General features: G+C 46.4%; 2 protein-coding genes across 2 annotated transcripts in view; one reads left to right on the top strand and one right to left on the bottom strand.

Annotated features, from left to right (window-relative positions):
* mrpl11 (mitochondrial ribosomal protein L11) overlaps window positions 1–19,882 on the top strand; it is a 60,171-nt gene that overhangs the window by 33,028 nt on the left and 7,261 nt on the right. Inside the window, exon 3 of the mRNA XM_030108393.1 lies at window positions 17,442–17,537. Within this exon, the coding sequence (XP_029964253.1) occupies window positions 17,442–17,537 (96 nt within the window). The remainder of the gene's footprint in view (window positions 1–17,441; window positions 17,538–19,882) is intronic.
* Window positions 5,905–10,241, bottom strand: tmem265 (transmembrane protein 265). Its single transcript, XM_030108380.1, has 2 exons — window positions 10,120–10,241; window positions 5,905–6,997 (listed from the first exon to the last, which is right to left on the bottom strand). Exon 2 carries the CDS (start codon window positions 6,993–6,995, stop codon window positions 5,931–5,933), a length of 1,065 nt encoding a protein of 354 aa, XP_029964240.1. The 5' UTR covers window positions 6,996–6,997; window positions 10,120–10,241; the 3' UTR covers window positions 5,905–5,930.

Here is a 19,882-nt window from a genome sequence, read left to right as displayed (position 1 = left end):
GTTAATGAGTCTTGTTTACATTTCTTTTCTTTTCCAACTCCACTGTAAAAGGTTAAAAAAAAAGAAGGAAGACATGGCTTAAGAAAGTTAGTTTTAGAAAATCTTGCTGATTGCCAGTATTGAGCGGAAAATCCAGTGAGTACAGATGTGATTCCTCCCACTGAAATCCTCTCAGACATTTTTTGTCCAACAATAAAGTGATGCATCTCTGCTTTAATCTCATCCCATTTCAGCGTCTTTTATTCCTGCTCCAAAATACAGCAGCCAGAATTAAAGTGCTGCCAAGTGAAGAGACTGTAATAACCCAATTTTACCGTCAGTGCACTGTTTACCAGATAGATGTATAATTGATTTCAAGATTTTTTTTTCTTTTTTTTTTACTGATCCGTATTTAAAGCGCAGCTAAATCTTCCCTCCTCTTTATCTCCACCAGAAGACCCCCGAGTTCCCTCTGAGACGCAGTGAATTTGGAAACTCACTCTGACTGTCACTCAGCTTGCAACTCTTAAAGGTCACCGAGCCTTTTTCGGCTGTTTGCCGCATTTGTAGCCATTTATGATCTTCAAAGGTTAATTGAAAATGAACTTTTTGGGCTTTTTACCTCATCTGGCACAAGACGAGACTCTGTACACGTCAGCGCTGGGTGGAAAAGAACAATTTTAGTCAAACAAAATCACGGCTCCTCGCTCACACCGTGCTGTATTTTTAACTGCAAGCCAACCAATATGTATTCGTAAAAAACTCCCAACAATACTAATCATGAATTATTAAACAATCCTCCTGCCTCTGACAGTGGATAAACCCCGTCACAGTGACATGAGTGCTGAAATGTCAGCATCAGTGAGAGCGTGAGGTGTTTCTGCATGTTCCGCCCCACAGATGCTGTTTCCTCTCCCAAAGATGCTCCACGCACGATTTGATCATTCTGGAGAATGTGGGGATTTTTGACATCTCTAAAACACACACACACACACACACACACACACACTCACTCACACACTATTTTCGTATGCCCTATGGGGACAATGCATCGATTTACATTCAGACTCTGCTGCTTTGCTCTAAACTGCGGTGGAACCGCCACTTGCTGAACATTAAATCACACTGAAATCTAAAACTGAGCTGGACTCTTTTAAAGTCTTCGATATGTTGAACTCCTAACCCAACCTGGACGAGCTGGGTGAGCCGCAGCGCCCCGTGCAGCCCAACCTGAACCATCAAATCTATCCTCAAAACAACTTTAGCCCCAAAAAGGCATTTTTACCCTTAAAAAAAACATTTTGGGGCCTTGCAATTAGATTTTAGACCCCACAAATCTAGTGTGGTGCCACTTTTCAGGCAATACAAGATGAGAGGCTTTACCGACCTCGAGCATGAATGTGTAACCGGTGCTTTTCACCTCTGGAAACTTGTTCCTAGCTGAGTTCAGTCAAAATGCTTAGTTTGAGTGAGAGGCATGTTAAATATTGTATGCAAGACACAGCTGAAGATATTTTATATGCAAATGGTTCCCCCCTCCCCTCCACACTCAGAGACATGCACTTTCCCTGAGTGCCACACTTGATTTAGTTTTTTTTAAATGTTCTTTTTAGCATCACCACCTCTGATTGTATAATTTTGTCTTCGACATAAGTGCAACATCTAAGAAAATTCTCATTTGTTTAAGGCTGCACACAGCAACACAGTCGCCCGCAGATTTTCTATTTAAATTTGGATGATGCAGCGTTGAAAAACACTAACTAATAGCCACTCACTTACTCTCAGAACCCAAGGCGACGTTTTTAAATTGCACTTTTGTCGCACCAACAGTCCAAAACATATTTCATGTTTTGTGGTAGTATACTCTCAAGTACTCTGCTCAAGTTTAGGGAACAGGGGCTCCTACTTTTCTCGAGAAGTTCAACTTCATAAAACTTGTTCAGCACTCCAGCTCAGAATCTGGTTTTCTTTATTTATCTTACAGCCCTTTTTTTTTTTTTTTTTTTTTTTAGATTTAGATTCCATGTTTTTGTCTCTGAATAAATCATGATTCCTTATTATCAGGATTATCAAGCTTAATTCATTTGGCAGTTAAAGTATCATTTTTAACAGCTGCAACAGTGTCAACTGCTCAAACACTGATGCATTATTAAGTCAGATTCTGCAGTGACTCACTCTCCATAAATTACATTCAGCACTTTATTCTGATACTTTATCTTATTCGAATGCATGAATTTCCCTTTCCTCCACACTTGAAAGTATTTCTCTCCACACCAGCGATCAGCTAAATGCCACCACTTCTTTTCTATCCTCCAAATGAAAAGACTTTGCTTCAGAGTCGTAGCCATCTACGGTTTACAGCGGTTTACCTCATCTCATTTGATTCAATATATTTTCGCGGACCAGGTGGATGTCGCCACAGCCCCTCGGGAAACGATTTAGTATGCATTTGTCTCCACTATTGCGTTGCATATCATAAGAATCTCTGATTCTTTTTTTGCATCACTTCTTTCTCGTCGACTAAACTTTGAAGTTCCCCACGAAAGCGGCCGTGCTGATGGCGTCTGCTCTGTTGAATGATTTAGACATCTGTCTGTTGAATGTGACTTTCTGCCAAAGACTAGGTGGGTGTGAGCTGGTAGGCATACCGTAGCTGTCGCCGCGTCGGCGGTAATGAGGTGAGATGGGTTGTAACCAAGTGCTCACCCAAGCACGCCAAAGCCATATGTCCGTATGAAGGTGCTGCTCCCGGAGTGTTTGGCATGTCATTGTTGCCGTGTTGTGCGTTCGTCTCTTCCCTCCGTCAGACTCGCACCCCGCGTAGCAAACGGTAAATAAATGGCAGCCGGCAGCCTCCCCGCTTTAGGCGGTGGCCCCGGCCCCTTAATCTTAGCCATCTCGCCTCGGTTCTTCTTTTTTTTTTTTTTCTCATCTCCGACTAACCACCCTTGACAGGGGAAGTGCAGAGAGGTAGGCTGCCTGTCGGCTGGGGGGCAAATTTAAACAAACGAGAGAAATAAAAGAAGGAATGGGAGACAAAAAAAAAAGGGAAACTGACAGCTTAGGTACAGGAGAATAATTACAGGCCGGAGTGAAATTAGCACAGGCGAGTGGAGGAGAAGAATGGGAATCATGGAGGAGAAAAGCAGAAAAAGAAAGAAAATAGGAGAGCAGCTCAAGCACTTTTCTTCTGGAGCGGGTTATGGGAGTCAGTGGGAGTTGGGAGAAAATGCTGAGCATTGTATCTAGAGCTTAACAGGTGTAACAAATTCTAGGAGGTAGTCATTTGCAGAGGCTGCTGCCTGAGCCGTCGCCGCTTTTAGTATAATAGAAATATGAGAAGTTGCCCAACAGGGAGCGCATCCAGAATTCATGTGTTTGAAATGTAGAGTGAGCAAAGAAGAAGGAGATGAAAGGAGGCGGGTAGGCGAGAGCTGGATGCCGTCTACTACGCTGGTTATCCCTCTGTGGTTTTTCTTTAAGTCTCCCCCAAAACCGGAGAGAGAAATCCCCCACAGAAACTTTTAAATGAATTTCTTTCTCCGGTGAAGAGCAGGCATTAGTCTCAATACGTCCTGTAAATACAGCCAGTAAATCAAGCATAAAGCAACGAGAATAACCACTTGCATTTTGACAAATCGCCTCAATTTCAATTAATAGGACCATTAAAGCTCAGAAGACAGGCCGATGGGTGCATTCAGCGCCACTGTGAGCGGAGAGCCCATTCAGTCTGAGAAATATCACACACTTGCTAGTAACTCTTGATGTAGACACCCCATCGCACTGAGACCCTTTCCTCCCTTTCCGCTTTAAAAGCAGACAACACAACAGCACACTCAAGGATTATCGTGAGAGGATCTGAGCTGATGGGGCCGTTGGCGTAATTGTGATAAATGACAGCCTTTCGTCAGCGTGCCGGCCCATGAAGCAGAGTGCGTGATTTTCTGCCTGGAATATGTAGAGGAGGTTTCAATTCACATCACCAGTCCGGCTTGAGGAAAACAGAAAAACATGCAATGCGACCGCAGAGAGCGGGCCGGCGCCGGTCTGGGGATAAATTGAGGTGGTTATTTGTCCCCAAGGCCCCTTGGCCTTGAATAATTTGGACTGACTCCTGTGTTTCCCTCCCATGTGTGGGTGACACTCTGCCAATAACACTCTGACATATAAGCCAAAGAACTGTCAACGCTGGACGAGTATGAAACACTTTATTTTGCACTCTGTCCTGGAGGTGTAGCTGACAACAGCTGTGGAATAGCTTCACAGTATACACATGGCATATGTCCAAGTTCCAAATGGTACACATACGACATCCCAGAGGCTGGTAGCTCCATGAGGAAACAAGGCACTTGAGTGTACTGTATATCCTCCACACCTGCTGCTCTGACCCAGTAATCCCCCGACGGTCAGCGTCTTGATAAATGTGTGGCTAAAAGACTTCATCCATTATTCAAATAGAATTAAAAAGTTAATTTTTTTTTCACCTGAAGTCAGAAAAATTAGATTGGAGGGTCAGGCAGGCAGCTGGACTTTTTTTTTTCTTTTTTTAAATGACCGACAGACTGAAACAAGTACAAGATGGTAAGGAAACATGGAGTTTGAAATTGTAAAGGGATTACTTACACTGGTTCTCAGTCTTATTGTAAACATCTAAGGAAAAAAAAAACCAAAATACCTGTACTGTAGTTTCTGGTATAATAACATAAAGATGATGCAAAATGCTTATTCCCCCATCTTTAAGCCACGTCAGAGAGGGATTGCATCAATGCACACTGCATCGGCATCTTGAATTATCTACATTTTGATGTGGTAAAATCGGTCAAATCTCTGCATTTAAGTCACATAAAAGCAGCAGAAAACCACAGCTTGGCAGGAACGAGCGACCACAAGTCTGCAGGTCTGCACTCCAACCAAAACAATCGTCTGACTGATTCCTCTCTTTAACCTTGTGTGTCAGACAAGTGGAAGTGGTTTGGAAGTGGATTGGATTAAAATGTGGCTCTGTGACACCCGAGGTGCACAAGCTGGGCGAACCACAATTTTTTTCTGCGAGGTCATGATTTTTATTCAAAAGCAAGATATCAGAACGGAAAATATCTCTCTGGTACACTATTTGTTTCTATCCCTCTAACCTTTGCATTCTTATAATGTGGAAAAACTGTATAATTTGCCTCTCCTCTGGCAACCAAATAAATCTAAAAGGGAAACATCAGCAGTAGTTGATTTTAAGGGTCACTGGTCTCAATGCCACATTAAAATATTGACACACAGTGGAGAGAATTTATGGCAAATGCATCTTGGATTGCAGCTCCGCTACCGAGGGAATAAATGAATCATGTCTGTACTAATTTTTCTTCATTCATTCCCTCTAAAGTTACTGAGAAAAAAAAACCAACTGGAAGGTCACAGTTTGTAATTTGCCTTCTAAAGATCTAATGGCAGTCGAGTGTTTATCTAATTTATAGTAAAAACACACATCTGAAGTGTTGCCTCTCTCTCTTACTTGTGTAAGTATATATAGAGCGGCGTGGGATACTGAGAGAGCGCCGGAGATAAAAATTGAAGTTACGACTGAGAGAAAACAATAGAAGCTGAAATGAGGAGGGCAGAATTCCACAAAATGTGGCGGGCTCGGCAGAAAAGCCCAGAGGAGAAAACAATGAACACTGTAAGACTTAAGCATACACGTCTGGGATACTGTTAACACTCTGACAGATGTGTTCACAGTGTTGACTTCAAAAGTACACTCACATCAACACGTCTTAAGTGAGCACAACAAAATGTGCACAAAGCCAAGCTTGCCGAATGCATTTCCACAGCGCCGTGTTATATCCTCCGCCGTCGTACTGGAGTCATCCATCTGGGGGTGATACGGGCGTAGCTGGTCCGAGTCTTGAGTGAGAATGTGCGTGCGGGCATTTCGGTCATGCATGCATGTCCAGGGTGGTTCTCTAGAGTTCGTGGGAGATGAAAGAGGGTCCTAAAGGCGCCGCCGAGGGCTCCAGACTGACGTGGGAGAGCGTGTGGCTCTGGGAGCGAGTCAGTGTGTGATAGTGAGAGGGGGGCACCTTCCCCTGAGCCGGACCCTCTCCCTGCTCTGCACTCTGGCTTGGCAGGGTCGACTCTCCCGGTTCCGCTCCAGCTGCAGCTCCCGCTCCCGCGGCGCCGCGCTCCTGCTTGTGTCTTTCCCAGGCAGAGCTCAGCTTCACCGCCAAAGCCAGGAGGTTCTTCCCCAGGAACACAGTTGAGACGCGGGGGTCCCGGTACCACAGCATGCCCGTGCCCCTCAGGGCCAGGGTGAAAATGTTGATAGTGACTAAGCTCAGCCAAGGGTACAGCGCCTCCTTACGGGGTCCCCTCTGCCCCGGCAGACCTGTAGCCCCCAGCTCCGTGAGCGCCACGCACGGCAGCAGCAGCAGGAGGGCGTAGCAGTAGAAGAAAACCAGGCCCTCCGCCCAGATGGGCAGCTTCTGCTCAGCCGCCCCTCCAGTGCCCGCCGCGGACCCTCCTTGGGATTCCCACAGCCCCGCTTGCAGGTCCAACACGTCCAGCAGGTCGACCACGACCCAAAGCAGCCGGCCCCGCACCTCCTGCTTCCTGCGCTGCGGGGTCATGTGGTCGGCCCCCGTCAGGATGAGGAACAGCGAGGGCAGGCAGATGGACAGCAGCAGCGTCAGGGTCTTCCGGGCCAGCGGGTCGGGGGGCCGGCGCTCCTGTCTGTAGTTGTGGCAGACGAAGAAGAGCTTGAGCTGCAGCAGCGACAGGAACAGGAACCAGAGGGCGTTGGCGAAGCCGCGGCGCGGCGACCGCGCCTCCGACACCACGCCGGCCGAGACGAAGCGCAGCGCGAGCAGGAAGCCCACATCACCTAGCAACACGGCCGTGTACTGCCAGACGCTCGGTCCTGAAAGACCGCGGGCTCCCAGCATGCTCTGCTCCAGCAGGTAGAGGTCCACCACTGCCATCGTGCTCACCGTGACCAGGGTTGATACGCACACCTGGGGCGTGGGCACCATGCCTGAAAGAGACACACAACACGTGAGATATGGACAAAATCCAGACTCTGCTCGCACCGCTCTGCACCGGTCTGTCTCCAGTAACGCTGACAAATTCACGGGATAAAAACAAGCGTTCTGTCTTTTTTTTTTTTTTTTTTTTTTTTTTAAAACCAACACTAATTCAAAAGCACATGTAAAAGAGTTTGATGCTTGTTGCTATGGTTAAAGACATTAGCTGCAGAGTAAGCACTGAGCGCCCTTCATCTTTGGCCAGAGTTGCATCTACCCTGGCTGCTCAAGCTGGGAAGCCTATTAAATTGTTTTTTTTTTTTTTCCCTCTTTCTTTTTTCCTCTGCAGCTCTTTGAATTAAACAGTCTTCTTTTTTCATAAAGGTCCTAACATTGTTCCTTTTTGATTCAGAGATTTTTTTTTTCCCCCAAGTTATCTGCACTTACTTTCTCTGTTTATTGGTTCTCTTCCCTTTTTTTTTTTTTTTTTTTCCAACGCGGCTTATTCATTATTAATTAATTGCGCTCAGGCACAGCTAGGTGCCCTGTCAAAGCCTTTTCTTTCCCTCCATAGTCTGCCATGTTTATTCTCACACTGTGCTGCAGCCTTTAATCATCCCAAATTCCCACCTCATTCCAGATGAATATTGATAACTTGCTATTTGTTTCGAGATGCGTTTGTCTCGTGTCTTTGTGTACACAGTGTACGGCCGTGCGACTGCGCAGGGGGAATACTAATACGGCTGAACAAGAGGCCTTGTGTTATTTTGTTGCGTCTCATACGCCAGCCACAGACAGTATAAACATCAGTATTGATCTCGGCATGATAAACAATCATTGACTGCACAGCACAATCGAACCAACGTCTGTTTATTGTGTTGAGCCGAAAAGCAGAACTCGGACCAGTGGACTGTCTGTTATCTGCTCAGCACCACTCGGGGGTGTCAACCCCTCCACTAGATCAATGGCATTATAATATAAAATCATTGCCGGCTCAGATGTGTCCTAACAGCAACAGTTGAGCGTGATCGAGCGGGAGATTGTCAGCATGATTGCGGCCTGTGAGGAAAGTCTGCCAGTGAGAAATGCGTATTGATATTTTGCCGATGGAAGACACATCACTTCCCTCACTCTAAGACTAACAGGAGCTCTGCCATCTCCTCAGTGCTGTCTGAATCATTGAAGAGGGATGAAGAACTCCACTGGGTGAAGAAGGGGGTTCGAGATAGTGTGTGTGGAGGAGGAGAATGAGAATAAGACTGCAAGTGAAAGATTAATAGGCCTTTTGGCTGTCTACATGCCTAATAAAGTGTTACTGCATGATGGTAATAGTTCATAAATAAGCTCAGGGGGAGAGGGGGTGAGAGTGATGAGGAGGAAAAGACTGAAATGCAGATAGAAAGTGACTTCCTCCCACTTAGAGTATATGAAGACATGCATTTTAAGAGCCAGCTTGGCCTGGACGAATTCGAGTGTATTCATCACAAGGGAGGATTGAAAAATCACAGACATTCGTGGCTTGTTCTGAAACAGATGAATCAAAGCGGTGAGGAAAAGAACGATCCAGGCTGATTAATCCGCTCGGAGGCATGGTGGGAGGACAGGCGTGGATCATGCCAGCACTCATAATATCTGATTGCCTATGAAGCCTTTTGTCTCACCGCACACAGCAACTTGATTATCATTCCCTCCAAACTGAGTGAATTTCACCAAGCTGCAGATTGGAAGGATATTGGAATTCAAATTCTGTCTTTCGCGGCCTGGAGGGAAGGAGTGACGGGGGAGCGAAGAAGTTTACAGCCACAGCTGGCTGTCTCGAGGTCATGGATCTTAAGTTATTCTACCTGCGCCTTAAATTTCAGCCTGGAAATCTCCCCCGTCAGGCGGTGTTTGTGTTGTGATGCCCCGTCAATGCTGCATGTAATTTATTCTGTTGCGAGCGAGGCTGTGGGATGACAGCCCGTGTGTCCACTCAGCTCATCAATAATGACCAAATTCATCATTCTGCTGTCAGCAGAGTGACACCGCTGTTGACAAGGTGAGGAAACCTGTTCCACCGTAAGCATGAGTAATAGCTTATAATAGCGTGCTGGCGAAAGATTTGTGCATTTTCCATTAAGTACTGAATTTTTTTCTTTTTTTCCTCCCACAAATTTACCCACCTGCTGTCTTTGTTCGGGTAGGTGCATATTTGCACCAGTGTCAAAGTAATCACCTCAAAACAGCACCTAAATCCTGTCAGCCTGTCCAACACACACAAATCTCTCTCTCTCTCTCACACACACACACACACAGACACACTCCCACTGGCAGAGATAAAGCAAGGGGTGGAGCTGCCACTTGCATTTAGTTTCTATTAATATTGGGTGATTCCCAGGTGGACAGAAATCCATGTAGCTTGAAGATTAATTTGTTGGTACACCTCGACTTTATCTCCATAAACACACCGCAGAAAGCCTCAAATTGCATCAAAGACACACAAAAAAAAATCCTTCACAAGTTATCTCAGGTTGAGCAGGAGCACCAAGGGCATCAGGACACCATCTGAGCTTCATCAATTAATATAGTGTTGGGGGCGCAATCTGTGATAATGCTGAGTAAATCCCCTCTCCAGACCCAAAGCCACAGCTCTGGAGCATCTGTTGATTTATCGGGTTACAGCCTCGGAGTTGCCCTGCGGGCTTGTTGTTGTCGATTTTACACATTTCATCACGTGCGTGTTTTTTTTTTCCTTTCCTTTCTTTGAATGTCCCCTTCATGATCCGTCTTTATTACTAAACGCTGTGGTCGCTCTTAAAAAAAAAAAAAAGAAAACGCGTCTCCGACTGCAACACCTGTTTCATAACTGGCCTATTAACAGCAGGTATAATGTGGATTTATCTGCTGCTGTAGTAAAGTGAGGCTTTTAGTTACCGAAACCATTCGTCTTGCAGTCGGACTCGGATTCACAGCGAGTGATGTTTTGTTTTCCCGACGCCGAAAGTAAAGCAGCTCCGTCCGTGACCAATAAAGTGTCTTTTTATATATATATAGGATAAAAGTCTCTGTTTGTGTACAGTCAGGGAGGCAGAGCGAGTTTTTCTGAGCGTTTAAAAAAAAAGAAAGGAAAGAAAAGGGGAAAAGCGGCTCGTACTTATCAGGGTTTCGTCCTCCGTGCAGATCTGGCATGGCAGATATCTCCGTCCCCCCGCCGGCTCCGTGCTTGTTGCAGAGGCGCGATCTGGATGTGAATCTGTCGCCTCCCGCAGCGCCGGGGACCCGCCGCCGCTCCCGCCGCTGCTCCCGCTGCCGGTGCAGAGACGCAGCTCCGGCCGCCTGACTGCAGCTCCGGCTCCGGCCGAGCGGAGCGGGGAGGACCGGAGCGGAGAGCGGCTCGTTCAGGAGCGGTCTTGGGGGGGCTGAAGCGCAGCGGGGGGGCTCCGCAGCCCGATCCGGGAGGAGAGAGAACGGCGCAGAGGACGAGGAGAAACTCACTCACGCTCCCCGAGTTTGGATGTGCTGGCTGGTAATTTGTAAGCAGGTTACGTGCTCAGGCTCAGACCTCCCACCCTCCCCGGTTCCTCCTCCCTCGGCCTCCCCCCTTCACCCCACCCACCGTCAGCTGTGGAAGTTAAGCTGGAAGAAGATGCTGTGAATATTGGAGGGCTGCGTTACACTGTGCTGGTTCTGGTCGGAGCGATAATGATGGTGCCACTTGCAGAAGATTAGTTGCATTGTTCGGGAGCAGGCAGAAACCTTATTTACCCTCCTCGGCTTGAAATCAGAGCGGAGGAAGTGGAGCGAAAGATGCTTGTAGCCTGTAGACACATTTAGAGCTCAGAAGGCAGATGTTACAACTTTAATTAGCACTCCTTCTGTCTACTGTCTTAGTCACACAAGAAAACCACCTCTCTGTTGAAGATTAACTCATTACAGCAGGCTTAGAGCAGTTGGAGAGCAGGAATGGCATTTTTTCCCCCTCAGAATATTCATCTTGTGGCAACTGTTTCTTTGAACATGCATTCATTTTCGGTTCCTGTGTGAGGAAGAAGCAGATGAAGTTTGAAGATTTTTTTTTTTTTTTTATATAGCATCACCTTGCTCTCAAGGTCCTGCTCCTCCAAGTGTGTCTGTAGTCATCCGAGTCTGCACCTTAAGCACAGCCTCTCTTCCTCAGCCCCCTTGTGTCTGAGGCTCTCGGTGGGCAAGCTTCATTTTAGACTGAGAGCTTTAATCAGACTGGTGAGAAAGGAGATGGAGAGCCATATTTCTTGTCAGATTCAGCTCCGCGCTCTGCTGGCTTCCAAGAGAGGAAATATTTTCCATTTTCCTCTTTCTTCCAGCATGGGGGGTTTTTGTTTGAGTTTCTTCTTCTCTCTGCTGTCTTACTGTCACCTCGCTCCCCCAGCCTTCCACCTCCTCTTGTTTTTCAGTCTTTTTTTTTCCCCCCCTGTGGGTGTGGTTGAAGGTCACTGTGCACACTGGCTCACTTTCACAGTGGTAAGAGAGGCAGGAAAAACAGACGTGGGGAACAGTGAGAATAGCAGAGGAGGGCGAGGGGCAGCCAGGCGGTCAGACACTCTGCACTCATCACTTTTCTGCTGCAGATATGATTGGGGAGGTTTTGGAAGGACACATGGGGTTACAGCCTGTCCAAGAATGCTAAAGGCATCAACAGAGAGCCGCGCTCCGTGTCAGACCCACGGCTGACCTGTACAGACGTAGTCATCCGCCGGGGAGTCCGCGCCGTCACCTTCCTGCTCCGGGCTCTCGCCACAGTGTCATGTCAGCGTGTGGGGCACGAATTAAAAGAGTGTTTAGCTTCGCACTTCTATAACTGAAATCAATGCAGCAGTAGCAGCACAGATATTGTCTATTATATTCCACACATTTGTCTTTGCTGTCAAAACCTGGCACCTACATTATCCATAATTCAGCTTGATTGCCAGCGGTGGGATCCAGACATGTCGGTTAATGAAGCCTGGAGCTGCTTGCCTCCAGCAGAGTTTGAGGGGTGGGTAAAGATGAGATGAGCGCTTTCAGTCCAGATTTCCAGATTTTCTTCTCACACTCAGACTTTCGGCTGGTCTCTGTGCGGTGCGTGTTGTTTCACAGCTTCGCTTCGTTGTAATCACATGAGAAGAGCATACATGTCAATCAGGACAGGATAAGATACGACACGTTCAGCAGCACAGAACTCATTTTGGCTTCACTTGATTACAAAACAGAAAAAAACCTTGATTGACCTTTACATCAATAAAAGTTGCCCATCTGGTAGTCTGGATCTTTTTTTTAAATAAACAATTTTGCATGATCAATGTTATGATTGTAAACTGCTGAACAATTCATGCAGACGAGCTTTGCTGTTTTGGAGACTTTTTTCTTTTTGTTTTGTTTTTTTTTTTTAACTGCTTTTCACAACTTTTTCAGTCAAGGCTTGGAGTCATTAGTGGAAGGAAGAAGAAAAAGGCATTTTGTATTTTCTCATAAAGAGAAATATCGTTAGTTTATATGTGGGCAGATGTAAGTTTTGGTATTAAATTGCTTTGTTACCTGGCAACTACACAACATCCGTGTGTAGTGAAAATACAATGTAAGGAGTTGTGGAATTAGCGGCCCCCCGCAGGGACACAGGCGAGAAATACAAATTTTTCATTTTTCACACAAACCAATATGTGCAAATTGATAGTGGTGTTACTTGTTTAAAACATATCTAATTTTATCGCTCTGGATTTTTGCATGTATGTGTGTTTTGCACACTTATATGGATGTTCTCCTTTTGGATGTGGGAGTTTTCTCCAGACACTGCGGTTCCCTTCAGCAATTCAAAGACTTGCATGTGAGGTTAAACGCTGACTTTAAATTGCTTGTCGGAGTGAGTGTGTGAGAGTCGTTCTCCATCTCTCTCTCTCTCTCTGTGCATCCTGTGAGGGGCTGCAGACTTTTTTTTTTTTTTCCCGTTTTGCGTGCATTCACCATGTTTCACACAGTGTCTGCAGAGACAGCCTCCATCTCCATGCAGTCCCAGCTTGGATAAATCCGGTGTGGAAGATGGCTGGATTATATATAATTTACTGTATTTTCGGGGATGACCTCGAAAGTGCAGGTTATGAACTGAAGTCACATCTGATTTTTGCAACAGTGTGCATGCAGGCTAAAAAGATGTTCCCACTTTATTCACATGTATTCCTCTACTCCTAAATACCTGTAAGGTTCCTGCTGAAGCAACAAAACAACACCTTTAGAGTGCAAAACTCCCCATTATCTCCCCGAACACTCTGCAAACACAACTCTGGCTTTGTTAAAACACTGCAGCTTTTGTTGCAGCCTGACTTTTTTCCAGCCCCTGGCTCTTTGTGCGTACGTGTGCGTGCGTGCACGTGCGCGCGTGCGCGTGCGCGTCTGACATATCAGCCCCATTGTGTGATTTTCCGTCATCTCCAGCGTGCAGCCCTGGCAGCCTACGGTTCAGGCTGTTGTGTTCCTGCTGCAGCCTCCACATGTGATTAATCATGTGAAGTGGCAAAAAGCACAACACTGTCAGGACTGTGAGGGGGACCTAATGGAGTTGAAAATGGGATGTTTTGTTGTGATGCAATCCATTTTGTTGCACTGCCGCCTTGCCTGCTTGCTCTCAACGTGCCCTCAAACAGCAGCTTTCCCTTCTTCCTTTGCCAGGTACAAAAAGTGACGTCTGTGTCTATTTTAAGCGAGGATCCAGAGAGCTGAAACACTACTGAGAAGTTTGGGCTTCTCCTTGGTTGTTATGAAGATGAGTCTCTGAATTTGATTCAGTCCGTCAGTTCTGCGCCGGTCTGAGCGGCGCTCCTGAGCCGCTTTGTGCAGCTCTGTATATTGGCCTGAGCACAGTTCACTGGAGGCCAGGGGGGTGGAAATCGTTTTCATTTTCCACTTTTAAGACTAATCCACTGATTCTGCTGTGGAAAATCAAGTGAAATGCGTGTCCGGCGTGAAGTCAATTTGCTGTGTGTGGCTGTGTCTGTCGGACCTAAACTGACCTGCCGTTCAGCCTCTCGCTCTCGGTTACCTCGCCTGCAGCTCAGAGGCTCAGCGTGAAACCTAATCAGCTGTCTGACGCCAAGTTGGGGCTGGATGTGATAAAACGCCAACACCGGCGCAGATTAAATGAACAAGTTAATGAAGGTAATGAATGAGAGTGTTTCACGCTGAAGAGTTTAATTAACCTTGCCTCCCACCAGCCGCCTCCCCCCGTCGCACCTTTGTCACCAGACTGCAGCCCCTCTCCTGTACATACCACCCAGGGCAATTTATCCACCGGCCTTGAATGCCAGGGGCAATTAATCCTGCCTACTGCCCCAAGGCCTTATCATACGTCTGTATCCTTTATCTCTTTGTTCGCCACGCTTCCATAAGCACAGCGCCTCTCTTGACCTACTCTCACTCTCTCATCTCCCCCCTGCTTTTTCCTCTCACTCCTTTTTTTTTTTCTTCCTCTTCTTCTTCCTTCTTCTCTCAGATGCAGAAACACCTGCGACCACACACGGCGAACACTTCCTCACCGTCAGCAGTCCCTGGCAGCTTAATATGCACACATATCCACTCTTCAACTGATAGTCTTGTCAGACTGAAATGAGGCCGAAATATTCATACATAAACATACGCTCACACTTGCCCATATTTATGAGCACCTCCCGTGGCATTTTTTGTGTGTGTATGTGTGCGTGTGTGTGTTTCTTCTCTCCCATTGTTCACCTCAGTCAAACAAACCCTCTTTTCATTGTTCAAATATTGACCGCAGTTTCTGGCCACATTCTGACAACTTTAATACACCTTAGCTGTCTCTTTCTTCCTTTCAGCCTCGTATCTGTCTCCTCTGTCTTCCCTTCTAACACACACACACACACACACACACACACACACACACACACGCATCAACCATCCAGCCACACTAGTGCCACATCTTGTTAAAAAGAGTTAGTGAAGCTGAAAGGCCAATCACATTAACAGGGAGGGAGTGTCAAAAAAGACCGCAGAGAATATGGTGGAAGGGTCAAATCGAATGGACACTTCTCAGATTTTAATTGCAAACGCCTAATTGCTCCCCATAATTATGAGTAATAAGAGTCGGCCGCACTCATCTTTGGATCATGTAGCAATTACTCACCACTGTCGCAGCTGGATTTGACGGGGAGAAATATGCTGGTAGATTAGCGCGTAATCCCGGTGCCCAGGATCTCAGAAGGCTTTGAAGATGCTGAATGTCCTCGTCCACAAACAGCGCAGAAGGTCCCTCCTCGGGTGGCGACGGGCTGCAGCCATTTTATACTGGAGTGCTTTAATCGGTCATGGTGGAAAACAGTGAGGATTTATCCAGCAACCCGGACTCGAGGATGATTAGATGCTCAGATGCAGTAAGCGGGGCGAGCGATTTGGCCGGGCCGTCAGTGTCACCGTTCCAGCTCGCGCTCGCTGATAAATGTCATGGGAAGCCGCACGGCGCCAACCTTGAACCTGGCTTTCATGGCGTGCCAGCCCCTCCGCCACCATCTAACAATGTGATCGCAATTACCAACATGGTTCAGCCACCGTAATGACTGCATTTAAAATATCAAATGGCCCAAGGCCACAATAAAACTTCATCTTCAGATGTGCACATGTCTGGACTTTTTGTGCGAAGGTTTAATTAAAATATGATTACCCGTCCCCGGTGCATGCTCAATTGTGTGCAGAGCTGATGGCACGCTATCTGCGGTCCCAGGTGGGCTGTATCACTTGTCCTCAAGGCCTGCCTCTGTCTTATTCCCCACCTTTTTCCATGTTTGTTTGAGCTTCTTTTAGCGGTGAAGCACCGTCTGGTCGGGAAAAGGGCGTGCAAAGCCTCTGCCTCGGTCTATCTTTAGCACAGCCCCTTCTGTCTGCATAATGTCTCAGCGTCCGTGCTCGAGCACATTTTAGAAGCATCAGGAATTATCTCTTGCTGGTCAGGGAGGCCTTTTCATGGCTTTGTGTGGCATGAAAGGGCCGTCTGAGGCAGTGGGAGAGATCATTATCCGACACGGGCTGAACAGAGAGAAAGGAGCGGGAGCTGAATGTGTGAGGCAGAGCCCGAGGGTTTGCTTTGACTCATACCCAACATCACAGCCTTTATATTAATCCATATTTAATTAGACTTTTCTTTTAGTTTTTTTCCTCCCCGCTTGTTTACCCTTGTTGTGTTGTTGTACGGAGGAGGCGGAGGGAGGGAAGGGCATGGCTAGAAGGTAGTGAGGTTGACATGGGATTACTATTAATAAGTACGGAGGGAGGGGAAGGTAGAGCCTCGTGAGGGCTCCAGGGACCCGAGCCGTGTTTCATTTCATTAGTGGAATATTGTAATTCAGATAGCACCCATCAGTGCAAACAATAACCAGCCTCGACTCGCGTGCGACGCGTTAAAATATCAATCAGGTTGCTGTTATTGTGTTAGTGAATGCAAAAGAAATGCCAGTAAGTAATGAGTGGCGCTTAATGAAGCGGTGGACTTTTTACCCAGATCGAACCGCTGATTAGCATTCGTCAGGTACTTTTTGAGGCCTTTAGTTGAGACGGTGCTCAGAGACATTTCTGCTCGGTTGGGTTCAGTTGAATGTCGCTCCCGGCCTGTCGCTGGGGGATGTCCGAGGATGAGTGACTCTCCATCAGATCCAGTGTTTGAATCTGTTCGTCTGACCGCGCCGTGTCGAAGAGCAATCGGAATCTCACAAGTCCATTAAAATTGTGCATAAATTCCTTTTTTTTTTTTCTCCCTTCATTTCTAAAAATGAACATTTCAATCAGCGTGTTGCCTTTGGGAAGGACTGCGGGTGAAGGTCGGTTTAAATTTCAGCAGCAATAATTAGATTTTCTTTTTTTTTATTATTAGTATTTGCCGCTGAATTCAGCTCCGAAGAGGAATGCCGCAACGGAGCAGCGTTGGCCGGGTGTTGACTTAATGTCACCCATCCATTTTGCTCTCGCTCTGGTTGGCCTCGCAGGAGCGAGAAAATGGGAGCTCATTCATCACTGGGTTTCTGTGGCTCTGGGCACCAACATGCATTCAGTCATCACTGGAGTGACAGACACACACACACACTCATAAACACTTTGTGTGGAACAACGGTGCGGCAGCACACACACACACTCATGCATTTTTAGCGTGACTGTATCAGGTGTGACGCGTCGAAATGTCTCCGCCAAAGTGTTGCGCCAACCGAACAAGCATGTCTGTGTGCGTCACGATATTTTAATGGATCTATAGACGTAGATCTGTGGTGACAGGCCCGAACCCTGAACCCTGTACATGTGAGAGTAACAGCTCTCCAGATTTCTGATTGATTGACTGACTGCAGCCCCTGCATCTGTATTCTGGGAGCGCGCTCTTGACACGACTGAATGTTTTGCGAGCTCATACATTTTAAAGCAATCCTACACCGTTTTCCCATGTTTATTTTCCCCCCTCTGCGTTTCTCATTCCAGAAAGGAATCCCCATCGCGCAGTTCTGCAAGGACTTCAATGAGAAAACCAAAGAGCTGAAGGAGGGCATCCCTCTTCCAGTGAAGATCCACGTCAAGGTGCGTCTGAGGGGCTCGCCGTGGGTCTTTCTAACCCCTCCCTGACCCCCCCCGCACTTAGCACCCATCCCTCCCACCATTGTGGTTAATTCCTCTCGCTGCATAACGTGAGCGGAGCGCTTCCATTATTCATAGTCTACCAACGAAGTAAGCCTTTCCATTTGCATTCATTAATGAAGCAATACCCAGAGGAACTTGCAGTCAAGAAGCATTAAGTGCAAGCAAGAGATGTGAATTACTCAAAAAAAAAAAAAAAAAAGGGTGTGGATTTTTTTATTATTACTATTTTACAGAACTCCGTATTGTTCAGCCTGTCGTACCTCCCTCCCACCTTTTGTGCGGCGCCTCGGATCACGAGCTGTGTCCCCTCATCTGAGCAGAAGTGTGTTGTAATGAGGTTTATGATGTAAGGAGGGGAGGAAGCTTAATCCTTTTAACAGGCATGAATTTATTTTGACATGCAATATCCAGCAATAGCTCTGCCATCACTTCAGGAGCCGGCTGCTCCTCCTCACTGCCATCTGCTGGCCGCCTGCAGTCCTCCGCTCGACGCTCCTGTGTTTCCTGTCTGGTGTGCGCGTGCAACACGTTTCAGCCCCCGAGCCGGGCGACTCTCGGCGAGCTTTCAGCCCAGCTTTTCATCTTGCTTTAAAGGAACAGATTGACGTTTTGGACAATCTAATTTTTCACTTTCTTGCAGAGAGTTAGATGAGAAGATCGATACCACTCTGGAGTCTGCTGGTTAAGTCGAGCCGGGAGGCAATTAGCTGAGCATAAAGACTGGAAGCAGGGGGCCCCAGCTCGCCTGGCTCCATCCAAAGTCATAAAAGTCGAACTGGCTGCCAGTTCAAACTTAAACTTACGTATTTATTAAACTCACACGCAAGCCGATATGTATCTATATCTGTTAAAACTAATTACAGGCTCATTTTCGCCGGCTTAAGAAACTTTAAACGACCTTGCTTCTTTTTAGTCTGAGCTCTTCTGTCATTTTACGGCTGCAGCCAGATCACTGAGGTCCTCCAGTGCTCTCCTTTAAACATTCCCTGTGTGTCTCATAAAAAACACCGGAGAGGCTGCACGTGCTCTGCTTTTATGCGCACAAAGTGTGGAAGTTTCTGCTTCAGGAAATGAAAAGGATGAACTGTGTTGGTGTTTAAACAGGAAATTATAGATCTTTCTCTCTGATTAATGTTTCAGTTTTGGTCCTTAATGGCTTAAACTAATTTACATTCATTCTGCTGCTTTTAATTATAGCTAAGGTTGACTGCTTTGTTTAATATTTTCACTTTTGTTATACTTTGCGTGACAGATTATGGGATAATTCACGGCAAGTTTAAGGCATGAAGCAAGACCAGAGGGCCTCAACGGGCTTCAAATACTAATATGTTTAGAATCCTGGAGGAAATGGAATGGCAATTGGTCGTGATGTTTGCTATCACATGATCTTAAACAGCTGTTTGTTTGGTATTGAGGCCAACATTCAAGGGAAAAAAATGTAATTGATGTATCGTCTGTGACTTTTCTAAAGCTGATGTATGCTTTTACAGTCAGCTCGGCCGCGGATCAGATGGAACTAAAGCAATGTGTGTATGAGTATAGGTCAAGGCATAAACCCATGTATTACACTTTGAATATTGTATCTTTAGTTTGAAGAAAAAACAAAAAAAACAATTCAAACTTGTAGTTTTGAAATAGCTGGAATAAAATCAGTGGTTATCCATCCTGTAGATATAGCGGTAATAGAACAAAGACACAGACATTATCTACCGCAGTGTTTTCCCACAGATACTGAATTGGTTTAGTTTTGGGTCTTCGTGAGGAGACGCATGCTGGCAGAATCAAGCAGTGGCCAGCAGGCTCATTTAAAAATGGATGCTTATCTACAAATTACACAAACAACATGTGGCATGTTGATGAATTTCGGCGTTTTTTTTCTTTAACTCAGATTAACTTTATTCCCGTTTACCCCCCACATGTAACTGAGTGAGACAGATAAAAGGTTTTCCCGCGGTGTTGCACTGTTTCTTCGATCTGCCCGTCCTCCTCCCGCCTCTGGCTTTGAAAAACCTTGCCTAACCTAAATGTTTTTGTTTCATATCGAAAAACCGAGGCGCAGACAACAACCGCACGCTGGAGTTTTTCAATCAACAGCTTTTCCATTTTAGAGAAACCTCGTTTTGCCTCCGTCGAAAGGTCAGCACAGTCAGATAACACCTCCTCGATGACAAATTACCAGCTCTGTGGTATCTTCTCAGCTCAGCCGACCCTTTATTGTCTGGTATTTGTTTTCTGTGACAGATAACAGATGATCTAAAGCAAACTTTCCCCTGATGATTTATCGA

The sequence above is a fragment of the Salarias fasciatus genome, chromosome 2 (assembly GCF_902148845.1).
Source record: "Salarias fasciatus chromosome 2, fSalaFa1.1, whole genome shotgun sequence".
NCBI classification, from domain to species: Eukaryota; Metazoa; Chordata; class Actinopteri; order Blenniiformes; family Blenniidae; genus Salarias; species Salarias fasciatus.
The sequence above is the reverse complement of the archived record's forward strand: the minus strand, read 5'-3'. Positions and strand labels throughout refer to the sequence as shown.

Bases quoted from the DNA above. Each gene is read 5' to 3' on its own strand.
- tmem265 (XM_030108380.1), bottom strand. From the start codon at position 6,995: ATGGTGCCCACGCCCCAGGTGTGCGTATCAACCCTGGTCACGGTGAGC.